The following is a 12,945-nucleotide window of genomic DNA, read 5'->3' as shown; positions in this document are numbered from 1 at the left end:
AGCTGTGGCTACTTCAGTGGCCTTCAAACAGAACCGTTCTCTGCAGAGTGTTATGGATGCAACCTATTGGAGAAGCAAGTCAGTGTTCGCATCATTCTATCTCAAAGATGTCCAGTCTCTTTACGAGTACTGCTACACCCTGGGACCATTCGTAGCAACGAATGCAGTAGTAGGCGAGGGCTCAGCCACTACATTCCCATAATCCCATAACCTTTTAACCTTTCTCTTGAATACTTTTTATGGGTTGTACGGTCGGCTAAGAAGCCTTCCACATCCTTGTTGATTTGGCGGGTGGTCAATTCTTTCTTGAGAAGCGCCGAGGTTAAAGGTTGTGATGAGGTCCTTTAGTATGGGTTGCAGCCCTTGATACTTCAGCACCTTAGAGTTGTTCAGCCTCCTAAGAGGAACGCTGCGCTCAGTAAGGAAGACGAACTTATTTAAGGCAGAGTAATGGCTCAAGTCGACTTCCTTACCAGGTACTTGTAATTTCATTGTTATTTTGAATAACTGATAATATGAAATACAGGATACTTAGCTTCTTGATATACATGTACACTGGTTTTCACCCACCTCCCTGGGTGTGAATCAGCTACATGATTATCGGGTAAGTTTAATATTGAAAAATGTTATTTTCATTAGTAAAATAAATTTTTGAATATACTTACCCGATAATCATGATTTAATTGACCCACCCTTCCTCCCCATAGAACCAGTGGACCGAGGAAAAATTGAGGTGGTGTCAACAAGAAGTACTGCAGTACCTGGCCACAGGTGGCGCTTGTGAGTACACCCCCCTCTTGTATAGCGATCGCTGGCGTATCCCTTCCGTAGAATTCTGTCGGGCAACGGAGTTGACAGCTACATGATTATCGGGTAAGTATATTCAAAAATTTATTTTACTAATGAAAATAACATATTTCATTTTTTCAATATTAATCTTACCCGATAATCATGTAGCTGTCAACTCCGTTGCCCGACAGAATTCTACGGAAGGGATACGCCAGCGATCTCTATACAAGAGGGGGGTGTACTCACCAGCGCCACCTGTGGCCAGGTACTGCAGTACTTCTTGTTGACACCACCTCAATTTTTCCTCTGTCGTGCCTCCGACTAGACCTACATGGATACGCTGTTGATTCTGGAGTTTTTGCTCACGATTTGGTGATGTATTTGCTCTAGATTTTAGCTTTCGCTATTCAGGAAGTTTTATTATTAGCTTAGCTAGCTTTTGGAATTAATTTGAATAATTATGGTGACGAAGAGAGTATGAACTCTCTTTCACTTTTAAATGGCCGACCCTTCCCTTAGACGGAAGTGTTGGTGTCTAAGAGAGTATAGACTCTCTTTCTTAATTTTGCTTAACAAAAGTTATAGATTTATTTTATATCTCTCCGCCTTTTATAGGCCTCTTCGATTAACTTCCTTTTTTATAAACTTATTAAAATTAATTTTTATATTTGTTTATATTCGACCTTTCCTAATAGTAGGCGGTCTTTTCTTGTACCGAAGTTAATTAACATTGAGCCCGTCATTTCGGTTTTACCTGTTAACATATTATGCTATTTTAATGTTTTTGAAAGAATTTCTTTGATAGTCTCGTACTGTTTTCAAAGTTGAACTAACGTTTTGTTTTGTCTCTGCAGTTGTTGACGTTCAGAACGTTCAACTTGCGCTCTATCGTTACGATAGAGAGAGAATTTTCACGGTGTCACATTGCAGTAAGAGTAAACCGTTTCTAGCGTTTTGTTCATTCTTTCTTAGCTTAATGGTTTTAATTCTAATAAAGGAACTTTTTATTTGGGAAATCTTTCAGTTTTTTTCCTTAAACAATAATATGTTTTAACGATATATATGATTGGGCTCTTCTCTCAGGTTCTAAGTCAAGAGAGAGAGAGAGAGAGAGAGATAGAGACGGAGGGAGAGAGAGGAGGATAAACGTTTCGTTCAAGCGAGTAACGTTGTTATCGTTTTTGCTCTTCTCCCTAGTCTCTTTAGGGGAAGAAGGTAAACGTTTCTAGAGTTTTATTCTTGTTCTCAAGCTTTATGCGGTGAGAGATTTTAAACGTAGTTTATTTGATCTAGTGTTTAGTCTCTTTCCAGCCACTGAATTATTTATCTTTCATTAGATTTTTCTGTTACATTGTAATTCTGTTTTCGCAATTATTAACTTTTAAGGAAGGATAGAATTGCGTGTTTCAGGTACAAACCACTTAAAGTTTCGAGTTCAGTGAAATAAGTGCAAACAGAAAATCAAAAGTGATAAGTGATAAGCGCAAAGTGTTACAGTGTTGCGTTCGAGGGTTCGTCTGTTCGTGCCAGTTGTTCGCCTAGTCTGGGACCTCTTACAAGCTCCCAAGCCCAGGGGAGAAGTAATGTCGAAGGACTTATGGGTTCAGCAGGCCTTGATCGACGAACAGACGTTTTCCCTCCGTGGTTTCGGGTGTATCTACACACGTTGCCGACGTGATCACCCCACCCACACAAAGACGAGAGAGCCCTTTCATTCCTCGTCTGCGGTAGAGGTTTCTCGCAGAAACCATGGACCAATCTTGCAGCTTTTAAGTGCAAGTCGGTCCCTTCCGCCCAAGTCCAACTCCTAGGTGTAGCCATTAGCCCTGGGTCAGTTCGGACTTGCTGCAGTACGACAACTGCACACCTCCCAGAGAGGCAAGGTGGTATCGCAACAGGCAGTAGCTCCGTCTGTTGCCGCACCAGCTGTTTTAGACCCTCAGTCTCAACGGACAGTAGCTCCGTTTGTTGTTGTCTTTCTTAAACTCTAGTGGTCTTTGCTGCAGTCAATGCAGTCTCAGCTTGCGGTGTTGATGCAGGAGTTTCAGGCAGAGGAGGTTAATGCACCTCCTCCTGCGAACGCTCCTCCTCCTCTGGGCAGTACAATCTGCCAGACGTATGAGGTTGAGGTTCCTCAGGCTACCTCCATGCGTGAGCTGCCGCGTTTTGGGGAGTTGCCAGTTACCAGCGTTGTGCAGCAACCTCCACCTTCCTTGAGGCAGGAATCTCTTACCACGCTACAACCTCCTCAACAATGGGGACAGGAGTCTTATGCCTTACAACCTCCTCTTCCTTTGAGGCAAGAGTTTCTTGCAGTAAGACCATCCTCGAGGCAGCAACCTCTTGAGGTACGACAACCTCTACCATCCTTGAGGCAGCCACCTCAGCTCTCGCAGCTACAACCTCAACTCTCGAGGCAAGCTCCTCAAGAACCTCAACTCGTGAGACAGGAGTCGCGTTCTGCGCAGCCGCCACCTCAACTCTCGCAGCTCACACCTCAAGAACCTCAACTCGTGAGTCAAGAGCCTCTCTCTGCGCAGCCACCTCAACTCTTGAGGCAGGAACCTCACAGGATCAAACCATGAGGCAGGAGCCTCATGCTATGCGGCATCCTCCTCAACCCATGAGGCAGGAGCCTCATGCTATGCGACATCCTATGGGCTCTCGTGGCATGGTTGGTTTCGACCTGGCCTTTCATTAGAAGGGGCTAGTGTTCGATCTCAAGTATGAGGTAGAAATTTATTTCTGTTTGAAAACGATGTTGTGTTGATATTTATCCATATTGACTCATTAGAGGTAATTTGAATGAATTACTACCAATTGTGTCACGTGGTGGCCTGGGGAAATCTGGTAAAACTCTCTGGTAAAGAGACTGATGTCTCACCAGGTAAATCCTCGGACAGCTAGATTAGTGTCAGGTTCAGATTTCTTTTAAGCAGCATGAGCCTCATCCCATGCAGCATGCTCTACATACAGCATGCTCTGCATACAGCATGCTCTGCATACCTTACCGCATGCTTCTCAGTCACACATCTTTGGTTGTTGCCAACTCACTAGACTGTCAAGCAGTTTCATAACGTTGCCTTCTAGTCTGCTGCTTTTGCACCAGTGAAACCCTCACTGAGAGAACTTAGCTTTTCTCGGATATGGTCCCTGTAGATGAGAAAGTGCTATTCTCCCTCCTTCTGATATTCCCTTGAGGACTCTGTCATTTGGAGAGGAGCCTTTAGCTGCGTAGCCTCCTATGGACTTTTATTTAAGCATAACATGCTTCCAGGGAAGGTAATGGTTCCACTTCAGTCGCTAACCCCGTCTGTTACCACACCTGCTCCCATAGACCTTGAGCTGTGTTGCAAGACATGCAGTCCAAGCTTAGTCCTTGTTAGAGGATTTTTTGTTTACGGAGTCAGTGTGTCACTGGGAAGACGTTCAACAACCAGCAGAAGTGACTTGTTGTGACGCAGTGCGGCAACCTCAGCAACCCGATAAGGAGTTGTCTGTACGACCCAGACAATCTAGACAGCTTCGGGTTGTCACTGTACTTCCTCGCTTCCCCATGGTTGACAGTTCACAGACTGTGCAGCAGTACCATGATCTTGTGTCCGGCTCCGTCAGACGACTGGCTTTTAAGAGCTCCCACAAGTCGTCACTGTCTGGAGATTCTCAGATGGACTTTGGATCTGACCAAGGAACTGGGCCTCCTGGTCAATTTTGAGGAGTCCCAGCTCGTCCCATCCCAGACCATTGTCTACCTGGGTATGGATCTTCAGAGTCGAGCTTTTCGGGCTTTTCCGTCGGCCCTAAGGATCTTCCAAGCCCTAGAATGCATCCAGAGCATGCTGAGAAGGAACCGATGCTCAGTCAGGTAGTGGATGAGTCTAACAGGGACACTTTCATCGCTGGCCCTGTTCATCGTGTTAGGGAGACTCCACCTCCGCCCCCTTCAGTATCATCTAGCTGCTCACTGGATAAAGGACATGACGCTAGAGACGGTCTCAGTTCCTGTTTCCGAAGAGAGGAGGTCTACTCTCGCGTGGTGTAAGAACAGCTTTCTTCTCAAGGAAGTCTACCTTTGGCTGTTCAGAAACCCGACCGCCGTCTCCTCTCGGACGCATCAGACACGGGCTGGGGTGCGACTTTGGACGGACAGGAATGCTCGGGAACATGGAATCAGGAGCAAAGGACACTTCACATCAATTGCAAGGAGTTGTTGGCGGTTCATCTGGCCTTGATAAACTTCAAGTCCCTCCAGCTTAACAAGGTGGTGGAGGTGGACTCTGACAACACCACAGCCTTGGCTTACATCTCCAAGCAGGGAGGGACTCGTTCATGGAAGTTGTTCTAGATCGCAAGGGACCTCCTCATCTGATCAAAAGATCGAAAGCTCACGCTGGTAACGAGGTTCATTCAGGGCGATATGAATGTCATGGCAGATCGCCTCAGCCGGAAGGGTCAGGCCATCCCCACAGAGTGGACCCTTCACAAGAATGTTTGCAGCAGACTTTGGGCCCTGTGGGGTCAGCCAACCATAGATCTGTTCGCTACCTCGATAACCTAGAAACTCCCGTTGTATTGTTCTCCGATTCCAGACCCAGCAGCAGTTCCCGTGGATGCTTTTCTGCTGGATTGGTCCCATCTCGACCTGTATGCATTCCCGCCGTTCAAGATTGTCAACAGGGTACTTCAGAAGTTCTCCTCTCGCAAAGGTACACGGCTGACGTTGGTTGGCTCCGCTCTGGCCCGCGAGAGAATGGTTCATAGAGGTACTGCAATGGCTGGTCGACATTCCCAGGACTCTTCCTCTAGGAGTGAACCTTCTACGTCAACCTCACGTAAAGAAGGTACACCCAAACCTCCACGCTCTTCGTCTGACTGCCTTCAGACTTTCGAAAGACTCTCAAGAGCTAGGGGCTTTTCGAAGGAGGCAGCCAGATCGATTGCCAGAGCAAGGAGAACATCCACTCTCAGAGTCTTTCAGTCTCAAGGGGAAGTCTTCCGAAGCTGGTACAAAACCAATGCAGTTTCCTCAACCAGTACCACTGTAACCCAGTTTGCTGACTTCCTGTTACATCTAAGGAACGTAAGATCCCTTTCAGCTCCTACAATCAAGGGTTACAGAATTATGTTGGCAGCAGTTTTCCGCCACAGAGGCTTGGATCTTTCCACCAACAAAGATCTACAGGACCTCCCTAGGTCTTTTGAGACCTCAAAGGAACGTCGGTTGTCCACTCCAGGCTGGAATCTAGACGTGGTCCTAAGGTTCCTTATGTCATCAAGATTTGAACCTCTCCAATCAGCCTCTTTTTAGGACCTCACATTAAAAACCCTTTTCCTCGTGTGCTTGACAACAGCTAAAAGAGTAAGTGAGATCCACGCCTTCAGCAGGATCATAGTTTTCACATCTGAAACGGCTACATGTTCCTTGCAGCTCGGTTTTTGCTAAACGAGCTTCCTTCACGTCCTTGGCCTAAGTCGTTCGAGATCCCAAGCCTGTCCAACTTGGTGGGGAATGAACTGGAGAGAGTACTTTGCCCAGTTAGAGCTCTTAGGTACTATCTAAAAAGGTCTTAACCTTTACGAGGACAATCAGAAGCCTTATGGTGTGCTATCAAGAAGCCTTCTTTTCCAAGGTCTAAGAACTCAGTTTCTTACTATTCAGGCTTCTGATTAGGGAAGCACATTCTCATCTGAAGGAAGAAGACCTTGCTTTGCTGAAGGTAAGGACACATGAAGTGAGAGCTGTGGCTACTTCAGTGGCCTTCAAACAGAACCGTTCTCTGCAGAGTGTTATGGATGCAGCCTATTGGAGAAGCAAGTCAGTGTTCGCATCATTCTATCTCAAAGATGTCCAGTCTCTTTACGAGTACTGCTACACCCTGGGACCATTCGTAGCAACGAATGCAGTAGTAGGCGGGGGCTCAGCCACTACATTCCCATAATCCCATAACCTTTTAACCTTTCTCTTGAATACTTTTTATGGGTTGTACGGTCGGCTAAGAAGCCTTCCACATCCTTGTTGATTTGGGGGGTGGTCAATTCTTTCTTGAGAAGCGCCGAGGTTAAAGGTTGTGATGAGGTCCTTTAGTAGGGGTTGCAGCCCTTGATACTTCAGCACCTTAGAGTTGTTCAGCCTCCTAAGAGGAACGCTGCGCTCAGTAAGGAAGACGAACTTATTAAAGGCAGAGTAATGGTTCAAGTCGACTTCCTTACCAGGTACTTATAATTTCATTGTTATTTTGAATAACTGATAATATGAAATACGGGATACTTAGCTTCTTGATATACATGTACACTGGTTTTCACCCACCTCCCTGGGTGTGAATCAGCTACATGATTATCGGGTAAGATTAATATTGAAAAATGTTATTTTCATTAGTAAAATAAATTTTTGAATATACTTACCCGATAATCATGATTTAATTGACCCACCCTTCCTCCCCATGGAGAACCAGTGGACCGAGGAAAAATTGAGGTGGTGTCAACAAGAAGTACTGCAGTACCTGGCCACAGGTGGCGCTGGTGAGTACACCCCCCTCTTGTATAGCGATCGCTGGCGTATCCCTTCCGTAGAATTCTGTCGGGCAACGGAGTTGACAGCTACATGATTATCGGGTAAATATATTCAAAAATTTATTTTACTAATGAAAATAACATATTATTGAGAAAGCAAAGTAACTTAGAAAGGTAGTGTTGGTCAGGAAAATAGATTTTGTTGTAGATTACGATTGATGGGTTAGTGATCAGAAATGAAACAGAGCTGTCAGTTTAAGAAAAGGTAAATTAGAATGTATTAGAAAGCTGATCTGTAGGAACCCCTTTAAGGTTATGGAGAAACTGGGATTTAGCCTGAATAGGAATCGAGATAGAATATACATTGGTCATGTGATAGAGAGAACTCAATCTCAGTACAGTATAAATCTGATTTTGTGAATGGAAAACTGGATATAAAAAGGCCACAGCAAAACAAAAGCAGTAGTTATTTTAATAGAGTCTGCATACTGTACATCGTAGTACAATGGGAAATACCTTGTGAAATTCAAAACTTTGCTTTTACTGTAAGTCTGTCGTGTATTATGGCACCAATTAAGTTGCTGTCTAATGCAAGGAAGCCTATTACTTTTTCAAAATTAAATATGTTTCATTCTTCACAGGGTTTATTTGGTGTACCCCAACTGAGAGACACCGATGGATTTTATCTTCTAAAGGAAAATGCCATTCATGAGACCCATTACTTGGTGGAGGAATGCTGCTCTCCTGATAGGTCCAGGAAGATGGTGGAGGTTAGTATCTTCATATGAAGCACACTACTGTACAGTATATATTTTTTGAAGCTTGATTTATACTGTAAGGCAAAATTGTGTACGTTGAGTTCATGGTTGGAGTTTTCATTTTATGTAATTTAACACAAAGATCTAACAATCTTTAATTGGCCACTGAATGACCTAGGAGTTTTAGTAACAGTTTGTTAGACCAAATCCTTTTTAATCAAATTAGACCTTTCTGCAGTGCTCAGGATGTTGAAAGACTTGACTGCTACTAAACTTCTGTTGGTCCATCCTTTTACTGACTGAGATAATTATATGTTCATATGAAAGTACAAACCGTTAGTTTATAGTTGCTCTAATCTTGTATTCTCAGTAGGTGAGAATAAGTCCTACCAGCCTGATATATTTAATTTCTCCCTCTGTTTTGGAACCTGCGCTATTGACCTGCAGAGGCAAAAAGACAACAGCACTTAGGAATGGAGCCCCCTTTTCTGGGGCAAATTTGTGCCCTCGCCTCATCTGATTTTCTGGGGCTCCTCAACTGATAGGATGTGATAGATCCTCAGAGCGATGTGAGACTTCGGAGGCTTTGCCAGTTGGCATGCACTCATCCCGCTCACCTCATCGCGTGCCCAGTTGATCACTTCGTGAACATTTTCCTGATTGTGATCGCTATGTTCGCTCGCTGGTTTGCATGCCTATATCAGTTAGAGCACACTCATCACTTCGCACTCCTCGAGTTTCCACATGCTCTGTTACTAGACTCACCTTGACCCACAAGTTTATTGTGCTCTCCCGTGCCTTTCTTCAGTTAGCTATGCTCTCTTGTTAGAGTTCTGTCATTGCATTCTCGTTGTGCTCACCACTTTGTGTGCTCTCTTGCTAGAGTATGCTCATCGTGCTCATCTGTTTGCATTCATTCTTCGCTTTCACCTTTTCATGTTGCACTCGTGCTCACCTTTCTGCGACAGCTCGAAGGTATGCGCGCCCTTGTCTACTAGTAGGCATTCATCTCTTGTCGCTCTCCTGTACGTACTATTTCTCCTGTGGAGATGCACCATTCAGTTGACGATCTCTCATGTGTTTGTGATTGCTCTCTTCTTTGCTTGTTCTCAAGTATATGCTTGGTATCTCCTACTGATAGTATGCCACCGATTCTGAGTGTTTTTTTTACATCCCAGGAGTTTGAACCAGCCAGTACTGTATGGCCATAGGGGCTTCTCTCCTCCTTAGGATATATGGGCTGCAGTATTGCAAGAACCTGTGCCTGGCAATCTAAAAGGAATCAAGCATCCTTAGGATAAGTTTCCTATTAAATGGTGAAGGTTTTATTTGCATAGCAACAAATCACAAATTTTGAAAGTAATTTGTATATCTCTCATCTAACAAACCTAAGTCTTTTAAGTAATTTTAAATCTACTGTAGTTCTAGCTATGCTGGAACCATACCTATACTGTACTAAATAACTGGGGTCTGTATTTATGAAAAATACAAAGTACTTCAAAATCTTGTGATGTTAGCTGGAATAGTCTTGTTAATTCCAAAACAAGTTTTTCCTATGAGGAAGCTCTTGGGAGAGATGGAGTGTCTCAGAAGGAAGGAGAATTATTCAAGTTAGGATTGGTAGTTATTCTGTGATGTTAACTCAGTAGGTTCACCTCAAACATTTATACTGTGAATATAACTTATCGAATGTCTTAAGACTAAAAGCAATGAGTAAATAGTTTAATTTTGGTATGCTGACCTCGACATGATCCTGTTTGCTACTGCATTCTCTGTTATGACACGGGTAGGTGTCATTTCGTAAGACAGGACTCTGCCTAACTTTACCATTTGTGGTGGCCTATTGGAAACGTCCTTGCCTGGGGTTCAAGTCCCGCTTAAGCTTAATAGTTTTTTGTAGTGTCTGCAACCTCACCATCCTTGTGAGCTAAGGATGTGGTGTTTTTGTGGGCATATAGGCCTACCTTCTGAGTAATCCGCAGCCATTGCCCGGCCCTCCCTGGTCCTAGCTTGGGTAGAGAGGGGTCTTGGATGCTGATCATAGTACTGTATATATGGTCAGTCTCTAGGGCATTGTCCTGCTAACCAAGATAATGTCACTGTCCCTTGCCTCTGTCATTCATGAGTGGTCTTTAAACAGCAATGTGACTCACGGGTAAAATTCAATGAAATAATACATTCTATGATTTGGATTGGTTTTTTGTTGAGATAATCTGTTTTAGGTTAGATACAAGTATTCTGTTTGCAGTCAATAATTGTGAACATTGGTAAAAATTACTCTATTTGTTTCCAACTAATAACTCTCGTGTCCCTTTAATAACAGGTCTTCGACCACCTGTCTGACACATTATGTCGTGTGGCCGATTTGGCAGAGTTTATCCGCATGGCTCATCCTCAGGCCCGATACTCGCACGCTGCAGAAGATGCCTGCATTGCAATTGGTGGACTTGTGGAACAGTAAGAAAATCTTTTGGATGAATTTTACTGTTCTTAAGAATAATATATGTAAATATGTAAGAATAGTTGAATTGCCGTACTTTTAAAAGTAATGTAATGAGACTATTGAAAGAACATTTTTTCAATGAAATAACACTTCTTACAATGATAAATGTAATCATGTCAGAATAGTTGAATTACTGTACTTTTTAAAAGTAATGTAATGAGACTATTGCCTAAAGAAATTTGAGACCTCTAGAGTATTCAAAAGTACTTTTAGATGAAAATTGAAAATATAAAAGGTTCAATTGTAAGGTGGAAATGAATAGCTAATACTACAGAAGATCCTCAACCTGCAAGCATTTGGAGACATAAATCCAACTGAAATCGTAAACATTATTACTTAACCCTTTTACCCCCAAAGGACGTACTGGTACGTTTCACAAAACTCATCCCTTTACCCTCATGGACGTACCGGCACATCCTTGCAAAGAACTGCTATTTTAAATTTTTTTCCATATTTTTGATAATTATTTGAGAAACTTCAGGCACTTTCCAAGAGAATGAGACCAACCTGACCTCTCTATGACAAGAATTAAGGCTGTTGGAGCAATTTAAAGAAATATATACTGCAAAATGTGCTTGAAAAAAAATAACCCTTAGGGGTTAAGGGTTGGAAAGTTCCAAATAAAAGGGTTAAAAATTTGACTTGAAAACAATTTGACTCACTAATAGCTTCTTGGAACCTATTAAGTTTGTAAGTTGAGGACTTTCTGTATTCTGAAAGAAGTACAGTTGGGCCCAAAGAGAATCTTTAAGCATTACCTCCTTCTGGAGTAAGGCAAAATAAGGGAGGCTTGAAAAATGATAGTTATTTGATAATTATATATTAATATTGTTATTATAACAGTATTATTTTTATTATTATAGTCCTAATTAATAAGCTTTCACTCCTGAGTGGTGATTTGTAACATTTTGTAAAGGAGAATCTGATCTTAAGTTTGTGAAAAACTACTCTTGGATAGTTATAGGTTTGGAATAATTAATTCATCAAGTTAAAAAGTGGAAGATTCTTATTTATTTTTTTCCGGGCCACTTGTGTCAAAGCCTTTTTATTCGTTACTGGTTAAAATTAGAATAGAATACGTCACATTTAACATATAATGCCGAACTACAAACAACACTTCTTATCTTAATTTGTATCCAGCAGGATTTGGTATTCTTGTGTTAAAATGGTATTTCAAATGTTACTGAAGGCTAATGTATTTTCTGTAAAGAATTTCTGTCTTCTCAAATCAATTATACTTCCATCTTTTATTTGTTCTAGGCTGAATACTCATAGAAAACTATATGATGCATTGCTGGATGTGGTTAATAACGGCGATAAGTTTCCCACCACTGATGTAGACAAACATGTGGCAAAGCTCTTCCTGTTCGATTTTGAACAGTCTGGTAAGTTTTTCTTGATAGTCTTCTTAATGTTACTTAGTTGCAAGTACTTTAGGTGGAATTTTTTTTCTCCATGACATTAAAGTTTAAAGGACGCTCATGAATGGCAGAGGCAAGGAACAGTGACAGTGCCCTATCAAGCAGGACAGTGCCCTAGAGACTGACATCTATTAATAGGAGAACAATTTCAAGAGTATATTATAATGTTTTTTTTTATCAATATTGGTACAGAAATAAACAACATAAAAATAGATTGATAATAGAGTTGAAATTAGTTTGTTATTTCAACAGCTTTTAGACACTTGTTCTCAACCAAGAACTGGTAGACTGTCAAGGAAAACGTACATCTATATGGAGGATATGTTGTTAGAATGTTTGATAATTATGAAGGATGGGTTTACATACATTAGGCCATCTTCCCCCTCGTCTGGGAGGATAGGGTAGAAGCTTATAAATAAAATTTGTTAGGAAAAGTTGCTCGATCATGTGGCTCTCCTTACATGTAGTGCCAATTCCAGTAAGTAATAGAGCCACTGCTACACACAGTGCTTGGTCTCGTATGGGACGCTGCGTGATCACTGCTGGTTAGGACGTTGGCCGCCGCCCTCATTCCCCTAATTCTGGACGTTCGTGTGGTGCTTCGGTTTCCCCTTACAAAAACTACTGTCCTGAACATATGGGCTAGAGGTGGAGAAACTTCAGATTGCTCTGCTCATCATCATATCTTATTGTGCCAATGTCGAACCCAGGGGACGGCGTTGTCATTTGCCTCTCTGAGGTCTTGATCTGAGCAATGAGGGCCCAGTGGGCATCCTCGTAGGATGTGTTCAATTTTTTGTGGTGTTGTCCTACATGAGATTCAGGGTTGGTGGCAAATCCCATTTGTGTTCAGTTTTGCCCACTTTTACTCTTCCTCTGTGTAGGGTTACCCAGTCCTTCCTGGTGAGGGTTGTTCCACTGGGCAGGCCTTCGTTTGGGCTGGGCGTCCTCTGCTGAGGGACAT

The 12,945-nt window shown here is 42.6% G+C and overlaps 1 protein-coding gene across 1 annotated transcript in view; it reads left to right on the top strand.

Moving 5' to 3' along the window:
- Positions 1–12,945, top strand: part of LOC137622372 (mitochondrial intermediate peptidase) — a 124,327-nt gene that overhangs the window by 19,845 nt on the left and 91,537 nt on the right. The window contains exons 2-4 of the mRNA XM_068352970.1: positions 7,941–8,069; positions 10,381–10,514; positions 11,821–11,945. Of these exons, the coding sequence (XP_068209071.1) occupies positions 7,941–8,069; positions 10,381–10,514; positions 11,821–11,945 (388 nt within the window). The remainder of the gene's footprint in view (positions 1–7,940; positions 8,070–10,380; positions 10,515–11,820; positions 11,946–12,945) is intronic.

The sequence above is a fragment of the Palaemon carinicauda genome, chromosome 29 (assembly GCF_036898095.1).
Source record: "Palaemon carinicauda isolate YSFRI2023 chromosome 29, ASM3689809v2, whole genome shotgun sequence".
Classification (NCBI taxonomy): domain Eukaryota; kingdom Metazoa; phylum Arthropoda; class Malacostraca; order Decapoda; family Palaemonidae; genus Palaemon; species Palaemon carinicauda.
Note: the sequence above shows the minus strand (reverse complement) of the source record. Positions and strands in the feature narration are given on the sequence as shown.